The sequence below is a fragment of the Ictalurus punctatus genome, chromosome 29 (genome assembly GCF_001660625.3).
Source record: "Ictalurus punctatus breed USDA103 chromosome 29, Coco_2.0, whole genome shotgun sequence".
In the NCBI taxonomy this organism is placed as follows: domain Eukaryota; kingdom Metazoa; phylum Chordata; class Actinopteri; order Siluriformes; family Ictaluridae; genus Ictalurus; species Ictalurus punctatus.
The window spans coordinates 6,248,217-6,265,437 of NC_030444.2; the positions used below are offsets into that span (position 1 = coordinate 6,248,217).

At 40.1% G+C, this 17,221-nt stretch overlaps 1 protein-coding gene across 9 annotated transcripts in view; it reads left to right on the forward strand.

Moving 5' to 3' along the window:
- Positions 1-17,221, forward strand: part of LOC108260767 (collagen alpha-1(XIX) chain) — a 250,068-nt gene that overhangs the window by 189,261 nt on the left and 43,586 nt on the right. For all 9 annotated transcript variants that reach the window (XR_008393821.1, XM_053677725.1, XM_047152377.2 and 6 more), the window contains 2 exons: positions 14,143-14,193; positions 15,411-15,443. Coding sequence is in view for 8 of the 9 variants with exons in the window: in XM_053677725.1 (XP_053533700.1) it covers positions 14,143-14,193; positions 15,411-15,443 (84 nt within the window). In the remaining variant the exon portion in view is untranslated. The remainder of the gene's footprint in view (positions 1-14,142; positions 14,194-15,410; positions 15,444-17,221) is intronic.

Genomic DNA, 17,221 nt, shown 5'->3' on the forward strand with positions numbered 1-17,221 from the left:
GCATCAAGCCAATGACCCCCTAACAACACCAAACTGTTGCTTTTTTCTTTTGTCCTGCTTTTCCAGGCTTGTACTGTAGCATAGCTTCTTTAATTTTTTGGGGGGAAGGTTTCTCCATTCAATCTCCTCTTGAGGTCTGGTGATTGACTTGGCCAATCTAAAACCATCCACTTTTTTTCCCTGACAAAGTTCTTTATTGTGTTGGCATTGTGTATCGGGTCATTGTCTTGCTGTATAATGTATTTTCCAATTATATTGAATGCATTTAACTGTAAATTGGCAGACAGAATGTTTCTGTAGACTTCTGAATTCATTCTCCTACCATAAATATTGTTGAGCCCATTGCAGAAGCAGCTATGCATGCTCAAGCCTTGACACTACCTCCACCATGCTTGACTGATGAGCTTGTATGTTTTGGAGGTGATTCTTCCTTTCTCCACACTTTGGCCTTTCCATCACTTTGGTCTGAGTCTTACTGTTTGAGTAGTTTGTATCTTGTACGACCTCTATATTTCTGCTCTCAAAGTCATCTTTGAACAGTGGGTGTGATACCTTCAGCCCTGACCAGTGAAGGTGGTTGTTTTTTTGGGGTTTTTTCTTCTGTGCTCTCACAATAACTGCTGTTCCAAAATGCACACCTAGATGTAAATATCAGGAAATTAAACCTAAAACTCTGTTTTATCGCCTCATTCATTTTTTGATCTCAAACTCAAATGTCTTCATTGTATAGTTAAAAAAAGTATTGGCCTTGATGTTCATGCCTATGGACACAGCTTCAGCTCAGAGTGATGCTTGGTCACTAGGAAATAGTAAATAGGTGGATAATGATCTGTTGTGCCACACCTTAGCTTGCAGCACATACCTACAGATGGCTTGGCCTGGCCAGATGTATGCCATGGTCACTGGCATCTTGTCACTGCTGGCTACAGGAAGTGCTTTGTTAAGGTCCACTGCGGTTATCATGGCAGTAAGATGTCTAGAGTGGGACATAGGTTAAATTTATGGATGATGCCAGACATGGTTAGCACAGTCCACATAAATGGATATACTGTATTTAATTGAACTCATGAGAGCCATATCACGGCTGCTTCTTTGCCATACAGCTAAAAGAAGCTTTTTAAGGAGGAGTTCATCCGTCAGTCCAAAGTCACTATATCCAAATGGAAAAAGCAAAAGCAAGCCATTTTGAAGCTGAGAAAAGAGGAAACATTGATCAAAGCCATTGCACAAGCATTGGGCATAGCCAATCAGCAATTTGGATTGTCCTGGAAAAGAAAGACACCACTGGTGTTGTCCAACCAGACATCAAACAGGTCAGCCAAGGAAAACATCAGTTGAAGACAGAAACATTGAGAGCTGTGAAGATAACCCCAAAATCAACAGGAAGTGACATCACCAACAACCTCCAGAGGGCAGGGATGAATCTACTGTTAGAAGAGGACTTTGAGAGCAGAAATATAGAGGCCATACCACAAGATGCAATACTCCCATCAGCAGTAATAATCAAAAGGCCAGATTGGAATTTTCAAAGAAATAAAGAGATGAGCCCCAAAAGTTCTTGAACCAAGATTAACCTCTACCAAAGTGATGGAAAGGCCAAAGTGTGGAGAAAGAAAATATCTGCTCATGATCCAAAACAGGTGAGCTCATTGGTCAATTATGGTGGAGGTAGTGATATGGCTTCCGTTTGCATACCTGCTTCTGGAATGGGCTCATTAAACTTGGCTGATTATGTAATTCATGATGGTAGCAGCAGAATGAATTCAGAAGTCTAAAGATATATTCTGTCTGCGAATTTACAGAGAAATGCATCAAATCTAAGTGGGAGAATTTGATGCAATAAAGGACTTCATCAGGGGGAGAAAGTGGAAGGTTTTAGACTGGCCACGTCAATCACCAGACCTTAACCCAACTGAACATTCATTTCACCTCCTGGCTGAACATAATAAACTGTTTAAATGGTACAGTAGTCTTATATTATAAATCTGGAATTAAAAAATGTAGGGTGCTCAAGGCTTGAAGTTGCATTCATTCATAATTTGGGTTTGTTTGCCGAAAAAGTATGGGAACCCTAGTGCTAGACACATTCAGTTCAGTTTTATTTGTGTAGTGCTTTCAACGATGGACATTGTCACAAAGCAGCTTTACAGAAATCTATAAATTCTGGCTATAAATTTATCCCTACTGAGCAAGCCAGAGGCAATGATGGCAAGGAAAAACTTCATGAGATGATATAAGGAATAAACCTTGAGAGGAACCAGACTCAAAAGGGAACCCATCCTCATCTATAGGACAACGGATAGTGCCATTATAAATAATTCCCTTCTATAACTGCCTACTACATGGTCAAAAAGTGCATAACTCACGTAAGTTCTCTTGGCCTCATACAAGCCATAAAATGGACAAGTATCATTCTCTCTGACTCCTGACAGTCATCTGAGCAGTATTGACTTGTTTGTGGGTGGACCTCCAATGGATATCCTTTGGACCCAATCCTGCCCTATAATGCCCTATTATTTATTTATTTATTTATTTATTTATTTATTTATTTATTTATCAGTGGCTGCATAACAAAGCGTGCTGTTTATTTGAAGACCATGTAAAAGTTTTGCCAGAGTTCACTGTTTTCAGTCACAGAGTTTTTTCTTCTTTCTCATTGTATATATTTTGTTTATTTCTTGAAAGGTTATGTTCAATACTTTTGGCACAAATTTATTTCCATACTTTTGGTGGTGTTGAGCATTCCCTTTTTTTTAAGAATGTATGAAATTGAATTGGCCACTCCTTCAGCTATCCCTCTGATAGATCTGTTTGTTTTGTTTTTTCAGCTTAATGATTGCCTCCTTCACTTGCCTATTGACAGTTTCCATGAACAGCTACCAAATGCAAATTCAACACTTGGAATTAACTCCAGACCTTTTATCTCCTTAATTTTTCATGAAATAGCAAGTAACCAGGCCACACATAGCCAACAGTCCTTTGTCCAATTACTTTTGAGGCTGTGAAAAATATTCAATAATTTTGTTAAAGCCCTTTAATTAAAGCTAAAAGTCTACATTTTACTCACATCTTGTCTGCTTCATTTCAAATCCATTGATGTGGTGTACAGAGATAAAAATATTATCGTGTTACTGTCCAAAGAGCTACATACATAAACATCAACACAAATTTCTCAACCACTTCATTATTTGTCCCAGTACCAAATCCTTAATTCATGCCAAAATCCCTCTCACGTTCATCACAACTTCTGCTTCATTTATTCTCCCTTTTTATCCCAATTCTATACCATCCCTTATTCCATCCCCGCCTCTTCATCCCAATTTTTTTCTCATTCATTACAATTCATTTGTCCCAACCCATCACTCACTCATTCCAACCATCCTCCATTAATCCCAGCACCAATTCCTTGAACTATTAATTGAACTACAGTCAAACCTTGGATTGTGAGTAACTTTGTTTGCGAGTGTTTTGCAATACGAGTACCTGTAGTACGTATACGCTGCTTTGTCTGTCCAACATCACGTGATCAATACTGAGCCGATGGTTCTTCTCTCACATGCTCGGTCTCAGTCAGCGTGCTTCACTTGTACAGTCAATATCCATGTGAGCGTATAATGTTTACTATAGTGTTGCAACTGTTGTGACTGTGTAGTAATTTTTTCTGCGACAATGGCCCCCATGAAGAAAAAATTTGAAAAGGAAGGCGATAAGAAAAAGGAGATGATTACGGTGGAAGTTAAGAAGGAAATCATCGAGAAGCACAAACGAGGTATGCGAGTATCTGAGTTGCGAGTAGTCAGTTGTCGATGAAATTGTGTCCTTGGGGAAGACCATGGGACTGGAAGTGAATGAAGACGACATTGAAGAGCTGGTGGAGGAACATGGCCAGGAGCTGACCACCGACGAACTGATGGATCTGCATCACGAGCAACAGCAAGAAGTTATGGAGGAGGTCTCGTCTGAGGAGGAGGAGGAGGAGAAAAAGATGGAGAAATCCCTCACTTCAAATGCGATTAGGGAGGTGTGTAAAATGTGGGAAACAGTGCAAAATTTTGTAGAAAAGCACCACCCGAGTAAGACTGTAGCAGTGCGAGCGATGAATCTGTTTAACGACAATGCAATGTCACATTTCCACGAAATCCTTAAAAGGAGACAAAAGCAAGTTTCACTGGATAGGTTCCTTGTTAACGTCGTACAAAAAGAAAAAAGATTCTGGCGAGCCAACAGATAGCAGTGATTCCATTAGTAACAATGAAAGTTGTCCTACACAATAATTAATAAATTCGTTTACTTTATATTAAATTTAAATAATAAAAAGATAAAATGGTATTTTGTGTTAATCATTATTATGTATATGAATATTTTTGGGTTTTGGAACGAATCATCTGAGTTTCCATTATTTCTTATGGGGAAATTCGCTTTGATATACGAGTGCTTTGGATTACGAGCACGTTTCCAGAACGAATTATGCTCGCAATCCAAGGTTTGACTGTATTAATTTTAGTATTATTTCAGCTTTTCAATATCTTATGATATCTATGATGAACTTGTTGAATTTTAAGAAGTCGCATATAGTTTGCTCCACTCCACATCCTGAGACTTCTGCTCTAATCTTGAGCTTTGCAAGTCCTGCTTTCATCCTACTTTTACAATTTTCAACCTTGTCCAGGAGAGACAAATTCCTGCTATATTATTATTGATTGACTGCTCACCATGACCAACTTTCCTCCTGTCAGGATAGCACTAAAAGGGCGATAAACTACACTTCCCATCAGCCCCAGCATGTCACATGGCACTAATTACTCAATCCTGTTTCCCATCTCACCCTGATTTGCACCACTATTAAGCTCTGGTTCCTGTGTACCTCATTGTCCTACTTCTGTTGATATGTTTGTTTCCTTGCCTGCCATAGTCTGGCCAATGTATGCATTAATGTTTTGTGCATACTCACCATTTTAGTTGTTGCTCTGCCTCCTTGCTCCTCTGAGAACATCACTCTCCCTCCTTGCTCTGCTGAGGATGTCGCACTCCCTTCTTGCTCCACTGAGGGCATTGCTCCCTGCCAACTCATGCCTGGGCCCAATGTTGTCTACCTCCTCTGGTAATTTTTTGTGGAGGGGGCAGTCATCCTGGCTTGAGCCGTCTCCCACCCTCCTTGCCCTGTTGCTCTGCCTAGTTGCTCCACTGAGGACATCGCTCTGCTGAGAGCATTCCCCTGCCCCTCTGCCCTACAGAGGATGCCATTACAGATCTTGGCCTCACCATAGGCATCACTCCCTGCTCTGCCTTGGATGTCACTATGTCACCCAGCTCCACTTCAGATGTTGCTCTGCCTTCCTACTCCACTTCAGACGTTGCTCTTCCTTCCTACGCCACTGAGGATATTGCTCCACTTTCTTGCTCCGCTGAGGATGTTGCTCCGCCTCCTTGCTCAACTAAGGATGCCACTTAGCCTCATTGCTCTGCTAAAGACATCGATCCTACCTCTTGCTTCGCAGTGTACATTGTCTCCCCCCAACTATGCAGAGGACATCGCTCCCCCCCTTGCTATGCGGACAGTGTTGCTCCCCCTCTGGCCTCGCATTGGACATTGCTCTCTCCTCTGGCATTGTGCAGAATGTCGCTCCCTCCTCTGGTTCCAGCCTTGTACTTCGCTCTCCTTGCTGGCTTCACGGTGGCTGATTTTCATGTTCTACCATGGACATCGTGCCACCCCACTGCCTTGTGGAGGATTAGAGTTAGGGTTAGTTTTGCAACTAAATGTTTCCAGTACATGTTGATCAGTCCTGCACATTGGTACTGTATGGAGGAATTTTGGCCCATTCCCCAGTACAGAAAAGCTTCAAGTCTGGGATTTTGGATGGTGTCCTCACATGCTTGCTTTGGGTCCTTCAACCATATTTCTATTGGATTTAGGTCCAGACATTGACTTGACCATTCCAAAATATTAACTTATATTGATTATGTTCCAAAACACTAACTTGGCTCAGGGTTGTTGTCTTGCTGCATGACTCACTTTCTCTTGAGATTCAGTTCGCCAGATGTCCTGACATTTTCATCAGAATTCATTGTTCGATCAATGATGGCACGTCGTCCTGGCCCAGATGCAGCAAAACAGGCCCAATCCATACTAGCACTACCATGTTTCACAGATAGTTTAAGGTTCCTATGCTGGAATGCAGTGTTTTCCTTTCTACCAAAATAATGCTTCACATTTAAACCAAAAATTCTATTTTGGTTTCATCAGTCCAAAATTATTTTTACAATAGCTTTCTGGCTTGTCCACCTGATTTTTAGCAAAATGCAGAGGGGAAGCAATATTCTTTTTGAAGAGCAGTGGCTTTCTCCTTGCAACCCAGCCATGCACACCATTGTTGTTCGGTGTTCTCCTGATGGTGGACTCATGAACTATAACATTAGCCAATGTAAGAGAGGTCTTTGGTTGCTTAGAATTTACCCTAGGATCCTTTGTGACCTTGTGGACTATTGCACGTCTTGCTCTTGGAGTGATCTTTGTTGGTCGACCACTCCTCAGAAATCTCATTTGTTCGTGACACAATACACTTCCACGAACTTGTGAAGATCAGGCTTTGATTAAACCCTGTTCTTTAAATAAAACAGGGCACTCACTCACTGATTGTCATCCCATTGATTGAAAACACTTGACTCTAATTTCACCTAAATTAACGCTAATCCTAGAGGTTCACATACTTTTGCCATTCACAGATGTTATGTTGAATTATTTTCCTTAATAAGTAAATAATCAAGTATAATATTTGTCTCGTTTGTTTAATTGAGATCTCTTTGTCTACTTTTAGGACTTGCGTGAAATATCTGATGATGTTTTAGGTCATATTTATGCAGTAATTCTAAAGGTTTCACAAACTTTCACGGACCACTGTATGTCACCTATTGTCATCATCACTGCCCTTCTTTGGAGGCATGAGTGGCCAGATAGTGTTATTCTAATTCACACTGATTATTAAGCAATTTTTGTTGCTTAATATATATAAACCCCTTATATCCCTATGACTAATAGCATTTTTTTTACTGCTTCACTTGGTACTCGAAAGTCAGACCCTTGGCACCTCCAGCAGAGCCACTTCTGAATCTGAAGCCATCTTCTGCTAGTCTTCATTATCGTACCCAACAAGTTTTAAAACAAATTTCTAAGCATTACTGCTTCCTCCACATATGGAACAGTCTGAAAATTCTTACTTAAACTCCAAACATCATGTTATATTCATGTCATGTCATATCCACCTTGTACTCTGGCCAGGATTAAGTTCATTCTCGTATCTAGATCTTCTCATGCCTTTGTTTAAGACTTCCAGATAATACTTCTCATAATTATAGCTCAAGTTCTTAGATTTCTTCCCCTTTACAATCCTATCACTCCTAATATCACTATCAATTGAAGGCATGGTCTTCAGCGGCAGAATTGAGTTATCAAATAGCTGAAGTTTCCATATGAAATTCCAACTAAAATCTTATGTCCATGTCCTTGATTTAGTTTTTTTAAGTCCACTGAGGTCTTTATTTAAGCTCTATTTGCTCTTCTTAATGCTTCAGTTGTTCTTCTATGTACTCTATTGTGAATGTGTATACCTGGATGTTCCTATGGAACACTAAATCAAACAAGCTCTTTTCTGATTAGTAATTTCTGTCACTTGATTAATTCATGCTCCCCACCATAATGCTGATTTGAAGAGTTAGCCGATTTATCACCTACATTTTAAATGAGAGACACAGCTTTTTAGCAGTAGACTTTTGCACCTATATTTCAATTAAATTCAGTTCAGTATTATTTATATAGGGATTTTTTTATAGGGATTAATCCACACTTAAAATCTGTATCTTGTGTTTATATATTTCTGTAAAGCTGCTTTGAGACAATGTCTATTGTAAAAAGCGCTATACAAATAAAATTGAATAGAATTGAATATAGTGCAGTGGTCATTAGGCCTCATTTATCACGCTAGCTATGAATGTATTTACAGTATTGCTAAATCAATTGTGTTATATGAGTATGTACACAAGATATTTCATATTCATGAAAACCTAGTAATTTTGTAAAAACATTTGTATCCTACTCATGGTCCTGAGTACTTTAGGTGTCATTTTATGCACAAGATAACAAACTAACTTTTATATATATGTCACGTATCGTGACGCAACGGATGCAATCGCGGTAGGATGCAATCGCAGTTTGAACAGGTTTTATTGAGAGACACAGGCAGGAAACTATGTCGTGGTCACGGAAAACAGGTCGAGATACAAAACATGAAACATAAGCTATGACTATGAACTGGGAGCGGAGAAACCAGCGTGAACTAAACAGACGAATCTAAACATGACATGGACAAGAACTGTGACTAACTGTAGTAAGGAATCAATACTAAGGTTCTAATCTACTCTAATATTCCGCGCTGTGTGCTGGGAGGCGTGCGGTGTGTATATATACAAACCTAATCAGCCTCGTAATGGCTAACGGCTGAGGGCACTTCAGACACACGTGAAACCATAGCCAATGACAGAACAGGGAGGAGACATAACAAAACCAAATGTCACGAATGTCAACAAGGGAAAAGCAGATGCTCGCGCACCTGCTCATGCACGCGCACTCACATGCTCCACAGCGTGCTGCTTAAAGGAGAACTTGTGACAGAACCCCCCCCCCAAAGGCACCTCTCCCGGAGTGCCATGAAACATCCATCTCCATCCATCTCCAGGCGGCCCTGGCCCCCTGGGCAAAATGTCCCAGCAGACCCAGGAGACCGTACGGCATTCTTAACGAAACAAAGAAGCAGAGCGACATTCACAGCAGAGCAGGGAAGCCGAGCGACGTCCTCGGCGGTACATGAAGGCATAGTGACGTCCTCGGCGGAACATGAAAGCAGGGCGACGTTCACCACAGAGCAGGAAAGCAGAGCGACGGGCTCCGCAGTGCAGGAAAGCAGAGCGTCGGACTCGGCGGGACAGGAAAGCAGAGCGATGTCCTCGACGGAGCTAGGAAACAGAGCGACGTACTCAGCAGTGCAAGAAAGTACAGCGACGTCCTCGGCTGAACAGGAAGACAGAGTGACATCCTCGGCGGAACAGGAAGGCAGAGCGACATCCTCGGCGGAGCAGGAAGGCAGAGAGACATCCTCGGCGGAGCAGGAAAGCAGAGCGATGTATTCAGCTGTGCAGGAAAGCAGAGAGAAGTTCTCAGCAGAACAGGAAAGCAGAGTGACATCCTCGGCTGAGCAGGAAAGCAGAGTGACGTACTCAGCGGAGCCTGCAGGCTGAACTTGGCTGGTCATGTCAGCAGACTGGGACGTGAGCAGAGCTTGGTTGTCTGTTTCAGCAAACTTGGACGTGAGCATAACTTGGTTGGTCAGGTCATCAAACATAGACCTGAGCAGAGCTTGGTCGTTTGTTTCAGCAAACTCTGGTGTGAGCAGAACTTGGTCAAACGGTTTTTCTGACTCTGGCGTGAGCATAACTTGGTTGGTCAGGTCATCAGATGTGAACATGAGCAGTGCTTGATTGTTTGTTTCAGCAAACTTAGGCGTGTGCAGAACCTGGTTGTCCCCGTCGGCTGACTTGAGCGTGAACATAACTTGGTTCTCCCTGTCGGCGGACTCGGGCACGAGCAGAACTTGGCTGTCCTTGTCAGCGGACTTGGTCGTGAGCAGAACTTGGCTGTCCTTGTCAGCGGACTCGGGCGTTAACAGAACTTGGCTGTCCGTGTCGGCTGACTCGGGCTTGAGCAGAACGTGGTCGGCTGTGTCGGCAGACTCGGGCTTGAGCAGAATGTGGTCGGCCTTGTCGGCAGACTCGGGCTTGAGCAGAACATGAGTCCATAACGGGGACGGTTGGCGTCGACTTCTGGGTTCTGCGTTTTCTCCGTTCTCCTGCTGCATCCATGTTTAGGCGGAATATTCTGTCACGCATCGTGACACAACGGAGATAATGTAGGATGCAATCGCAGTTTGAACAGGTTTTATTGAGAGACACAGGCAGGTTAATCCAAATCGTGATCCAAAAACGTAATCCAAAACATGCAAGAGGTCAGGCAATCGGAAACAGGCATAAACGGAGCAGGGCAGGAAACTATGTCGTGGTCACAGAAAACAGGTCGAGATACAAAACATGAAACATAAGCTGTGACTATGAACTGGGAGCGGAGAAACCAGCGTGAACTAAACAGACGAATCTAAATATGAAACATGACATGGACAAGGACTGTGACTGTGACTGTAGTAAGGAATCAATACTAAGGTTCTAATCTACTCTAATATTCCGCACTGTGTGCTGGGAGGCGTGCGGTATATATACAAACCTAATCAGCCTCGTAATGGCTGACGGCTGAGGGCACTTCAAACACACATGAAAGAACAGCCAATTACAGAACAGGGAGGAGACATAACAAAACATAACAAATGCACGTGTCCAAATGTCACGAATGTCAACAAGGGAAAAGCAGATGCTCGCTCACATGCTCCACAGTGCGCTGCTTAAAGGAGAACTCATGACAATATAGATAAAGATAACACTGTCAAGTTTAAGTAGCTTCTGTATTTCACTTAAACACACGGAAATGTATTGAAAGTTTGTGAAACCCAGACATTTTATTTTAATCAAATTAATGATGAATATTAAAATTTAAAAAATTTGAAAAGCAAGCCAAGGTAAATCCATACACTGAGACAAATATTATTAGTTATTTAATAAAGAAAAAAATACTGCAATATAAAATGAGTACAGCTTAAATGGTGTAAGTTGATTTAATTTCCCACAGCATCTTCTTTTAATGCTGTGCAAAACTTTATTAGAGCGAGCACTAAAAGAAGGAAAAGTGGCCGATCTAGTATTTCTCAAGCTGCAATGTGTCATGTATATTTCCTAACATGCTGCGCGCCAACAGTCGACGAGATACTTTGAATAAAAAACTAAAATAGCAATAGCTTTTCCCTGTGTGATGAGCTTGGTATCCATGATCACCTGGATACAGTATATATATATTTTCTTCATTTTTATGTCAAGACATTTCCTTTTCACCTCACTTACTTTGAATTCAACTTTTCTTTAATTTGGCACCAGACATTGGCCTTTTTCACCAGCTGCCGTATTTTTATTGGCATAGATGTATCTCAAAATTACTTCCACTTCTTCCCAGGAGAAAGTCTTTTTTGTCATTTACTCATCAATTCATTTTCAACGTGTTTCAAATTAGCTGTTCTGTGCTTGCACTTTGTAATTTATGGGTGATTGTCACTGATCAACATATACAGTATCTCACAAAAGTGAGTACACCCCTCACATTTTTGTAAATATTTGATATCTTTTCATCTGACAACACTGAAGAAATGACACTTTGCTACAATGTAATGTAGTGAATGTACAGCTTGTGTAACAGTGTAAATTTGCTGTCCCCTCAAAATAACTCAACACACAGCCATTAATGTCTAAACCGCTGGCAACAAAAGTGAGTACACCCCTAAGTGAAAATGTCCAAATTGGGCCCAAAGTGTCAATATTTTGTGTGGCCACCATTATTTTCCAGCACTGCCTTAACCCTCTTGGGCATGGAGTTCACCAGAGCTTCACAGTGTGCCGCTGGAGTCCTCTTCCACAAATGAAAATTCTTGGCCAAAACCGAATATAATGAGAAAATTGGCCGAAGGCCGAATACCGAAATGTTTTTTCCATTTATTTTGCCATTTTTTTTCACCATTGCATAAATTAGTCAAAATGTGCTTTTTACTATTTTGTCTTGCTTTTCAAAGAAAAAATCAATTACACAAACTACAATTTCAAAGTATTTATTTAACACTGAACTTTTTTAAATTCTAGCAGGCATAGGATATCAACAAGGCACAATATAACGTTAAATAAATAAATGAGTAAAATAAAAATATTTTTATGTGGTCATCTTTGAGCCCCCCTTGAATAGCCTATGTTGGGCCTATAACTGACTGCTGAAAAAATGTAACACTCTGTAGCCTACAACAAAAAAGTGCATTGACGAGTGCAAAAAATGGTTATATTCGGTTATATACGGCTGACTATATTCGGGATGTATATCGCTCGCGTCCTTGTACACCTCGCGAAGTATTATAGTAGATATAGTATAGTTAGATACGTTGTTAATGTTATGTTCCTTGATAGATTTAGTTAGTTTAAACTGTAGATTAGTTCATTTAGTCCCCACTGGTTTTTCCGCTCCCAGTCCATAGTACTAGTTCATGTTTCTTCTTTTGTGTTTTGACCCTGTTTTCTGTGACCGCGACTTCGATTCCTGCTTTGCCTCGTTTATGCCTATTTGCCCATCGCCCGACCCTTTGCCTGTCTTGACTACGTTTTTTGGATTACGATTTGGATTTGTCTGCCTGCCCTTAAATAAATATGTCTTTACCTGCACCTGCTTCTGTACTCTACTCCCTTACGTCTTGCGACGTGACAGAATACTCCGTGAGGTGTACAGGGACGCGAGTGGTATATATCCCGAATATAATCAGCGCTAAGCACTGGCAGCTGAAAACAATAAAGCCACACCCCTGAACAACAACCAATGACAAAACAGGGATTAGACAGAACAGAAACAGAACAAACGCACGTGTCCACAATAAACAATGTCACGGTTGTCAACATCCGAAGAGCATGCGCTCGCTGAGCACTCGTGCGCATAGCTCTCTCCGAGCGCGCTGCCAGAAGGGGAGATCGTGACATTCGTGCGTCTCACTCTGGTTGCTAGGCTATTTAGTCGCGTCATCAAACACGTCATTGTTCGGTCAAATTTATTCTGTCTTTTCACTTATTCGGCCAAACACCGAAAGTGCTTTTTTTTTCTATTTCCGGCCGAATAATTTCGGTTGCTGAACATTCGGTGCATCCCTATGTATAAAAGAGTATCTTAGAGAGGCAGAGTATCTCAGAAGTAAAGATGGGATGGAATCTGGATGGAAGCATATGTTGCCCTAAAACCTGTATATACCAATCAGCATTGATGGTGCCTTTCCAGATGTGAAAGCTGTCCATTCCATTGGCACTAATGCGCCCCAATACCATCAGAGATGCAGGCTTTTGAACTGTGCGCTGATAAAAAGCTGGATAGTCCCTCCCCTCTTTAGTCCTCTTTAGTTTAGAGGATGTCCATAGTTTCCAGAAAGAATTTTAGTTTTCTATTTGTCTGGCCACAGAACAGTTTTCCACTTTTGCCTCAGACCATTTTAAATGAGCTTTGGCCCAGAAAAGACGGTGGTATTTCTGGATCATGTTTTTAATGCAGTGCCACCTGAGGGCCTGAGGATCTCCAAATTTTATGAATCTTTTGATAGTGATATTTATTGTTGATAATGAGCTATTCATAGTCTTCCCAATTTTACATTGAGGAACATTATTCTGAAATTGTTCCACAAATTGTAGACGCAGTTTTTCGCAGATTGGTGAACCTCTGCCCATCTTTACTTCTGAAAGACTCTGCCTCTCTAAGATACTCTTTTTAGATCATGTTACTGACCTGTTGCCAATTAACCTCCAGCTGGTTCTTTTTTAGTAACACTTACTTTTCCAGCCTTTTGTTACCCCGCCCTAACTTTTTTGACCAGTTGCGGCCACCAAGCTCAAAATTACCTTATTTTTTCTTAAAATGGTACGTTTACTCAGTTGAAAGCTTTTATGTTTTCTATATTCTATTATGAATAACATATGGGTTTATGAGATTTGCAAATCATTGTATTCTGTTTTTATTTACATTTATTTATATTTTACACAGCGCCCCAACTTTTTTTGGAATTGGGGTTGTAGTTAAACAAGACTTTTTTTAAAAAAGTATATATATCAAAAGTTTTTATTTTAATATTTTTTTGTTTGTTTGTTTGTCACAGACCATCCTACAACATCCATTGTTAGATGGTCTGTGAAACTTAAAATTGCTATCTTATTGTTTGTTAACTATTTAAATTTTATGTCAATTTATATGCTAAACATATCAAATAAATTTGTGTCCTAAAAGAAATAAAATTCTCTTTTATAAATTCTAATTGCATTTATGTATTCTAAGACCTAGTAAAGCAAGTCTGTCATCAGCGTGTAAGGAATTTTTAGCTTTTTCTCTGCAAAGGAGAGCTAACTAACTAATTGCTGTATTTCCAGGGTGTCCCCTATGTGGATGGGAATGGAATGAGCAGTCTGTACAAGTTTCAGGTCTGTTTTTTAATTCTTTTGTTTGACAATAGTGACGAGCATGTTCATGGGCAAAGTATATTTTTAGGTTATTTTCCTTGATTTTGCAAAGATAATTCAGGGCCGTTTACAAAGCGATATAAGGCATTTTCTTTATTGTTTTTCTATATTTAGTCTGATCAGCCGTGACAATAAAACCAATGAAAGGTGCAGTGTATATCTTGCTCTGTATAGGGCTGCATAGCTGCAGACTAGACAAAGTCCTCATTCTGACCCATGTCCACACCGAAAGCGCCTACAATAGGCACGTGAGCATCAGAACTGGACCATGGAGCAATGGAAGAAGGTGGCCTGATCTGATTTAAATAAAAAATTACATTTTTTTTTAACATCATGTGGACAGCCAGGTGCGTGTCCATTGCTCACCTGTGGAACAGGTGGCAACAGGAAGTTACTTTGACAAGTACCACCTACCTAAACATTGTTGCAGACCAAGTACATGGTAACAGTATTCCCTTATAGCAGTGGCCTCATTCAGGAGGATAATGCGCCCTGCCACACTGCAAAAATTGTTCAGGAATGATTTGAGGAACAGGTCAAAGAGTTCAAGGTGTGCTGGACAAACAAGTCCAATCCATGCAGGCCCCACCTCGCAACTTACAGGACTCAAAGGATCTGCTGCTAACATTTTGGTGCCAAATACCACAGCACACCTACAGAGGTCTTGTGGAGTCCATGCCTCAATGGGTCAGAGCTGTTTTGGCAGCACAAAGGGGGCCTACACAATATTAAGCAGGTGGTTTTAATGTTATTGATTGTATATGTGAATTTTGCTCTAAATGTCAACGTTACTAAATAGTACATAATTCAAGAGGATGTAATGGCAAATACATGTTTGTTTTCTTATCCTAACACACAGCTTTCTTTGGATGGTAAGCCCCAACCCCCTTTTACTCTTTCTTCTGGGATCTCTAGTTTCCTTCTACTACTCAAAACAGGCCAGTAGGTAGAATGACTACTCTAAATTGCCCCTAGTAAATGAGTGTGCAAAGTTTGTGAGTATGGTACGTCCCATCAAGAGTGCATTCTCATTTCACACCCTCTGGCTCTGGATCCATTGTGACCATGACATAAAGCAGTTACTGAAGAATGAATCATCATCCAAAGAAAGTCACACACCTCAAAGGAGAAACATGCAAACTAGCATATTTATATAACATTTTGTTCTGTTTGCACAGAGTGGAGGACCCCCAGGACCACCAGGACCTCCGGTATGCATTCCTTAAAGACTAAATTCAATTTAAAACATTAATACTGTACATAATCAATTTCATTCACAGGAAGAAAAAAGTACATCCTCCTCCAATTCAATGTTTTTATATAGCAGTTAAATAACAATTGGGTGGTCCTCAGCAACAAACAAATAACCTCATGTGACAACAAAAGAACACAACAGATTTCAATATGTAGTCATTTTTTCCCAAAAAGTAAACCAACATTCAGTAGCTAGGTGGGAGTAAAAATTACACCCTTCCTACTTCCACAAACATTAAGAGAGTAATTAGCAGCCAGAGTAGTAGTCTGTTAGAATAGACTCATGAACATTAACATTAGCCGATGTGAGAGAGGCCTTTAGTTGCTTAGAAGTTATCCTGGGTTAATTAGTGACCTCCTGGACTATTACACGTCTTGCTCTTGGCATGATCTTTATTGGTTGACTACTCCTGGGGAGGGTAACACTGGCTTGAATTTTCTCCATTTGTACACAATTTATCTGACTGTGGATTGGTGGAGTCCAAACTCTTTAGGTTTTGTAACCTTTTCCAGCCTGATGAGCATCAACAGCGCTCTTTCTGAGGTCCTCAGAAATCTTTTTTTTTTTTCATGCCATTTTACATTTCCACAAACGTGTTGTGAAGATCAGACTTTAATAGATCCCTGTTCTTTAAATAAACAGGGTGCTCACTCGCACCTGATTGATCCATCGATCAGGGGTCCAGAACCTATGGCTTGCAAGCCATATATGGCTCTTTCAATAAGCCATATATGGCTCTTTCGATGGCAGGGAAAAAATAACTAAAAATCATGAAAGCTAGTGTCATATTTGCTACATATTACATATTTGAAAGCTACATATTTGAAAATATTGCAAAATTCATAATTGATGCCCATCATGTATGCACCACTATAGATGGTAATGTGGAATGGAGTGGTAATTTATGAATTAGACCAGGAAAACGGTTGAAAACTACATAGCCACCATCTGTTTGCAGTATTTTAATAAGGATGAAATGGCTAAAAGGAAAAAAAAAAAAAGAATTTATTGTTGTTTCCAGTCTGAATGGATAGAGAAATTTTCATTTGTGGTAGTTGGTAAGTAGTGTTCAATTTAATCTTACTTACTGGATAGGGTCCAGGTTCCCCGTGACCCTGAAGAAGGATAAGCAGTATAGAAGATGGATGGATGGATATCATAGTTGACTTATATGAACTCCAGGTGCCACCTATAGGACTATTAGGTGGAGTGTAGGCTGTTAGGTCAATAACAAACGTAGACACAAAATGTGAAATGGCCTTTATTACATTACCACTTTTGATAATTATGAATTAATATTAAAGATAATAACTATAATAATGATAATAATAAGAAGAAGAATATTTTTTTTTAATTAAATATACGTTAACTTCTCTGGCTCTTTAAAGAAAAAAATCATAACTTTGTTGCTTTTATGGCCCTGATAGCCGAAAAGTTTCCCAACCTCTGCCATTAATTGAAAACACCTGATTTTAATTTCACCTTCAAATTAACTGTTAATCCTTCACATACTTTTGCCACTTTTGTAATATTGCTTCATTTTCCTCAATAAATAAATTACAAAATATAATATTTTTGTGTCATTTGTTTAATTGGGTTCTCTTTGTCTACTTTTAGAACTTGTATGAAAATTTTATGATGTTTAGGCCATTTTTTTTTTTTTTTTTTTTTACAGATATGTAGAACATTCTAAAGGGTTCACAAACTTTCAAGCAACACTTTATTAATATTGGT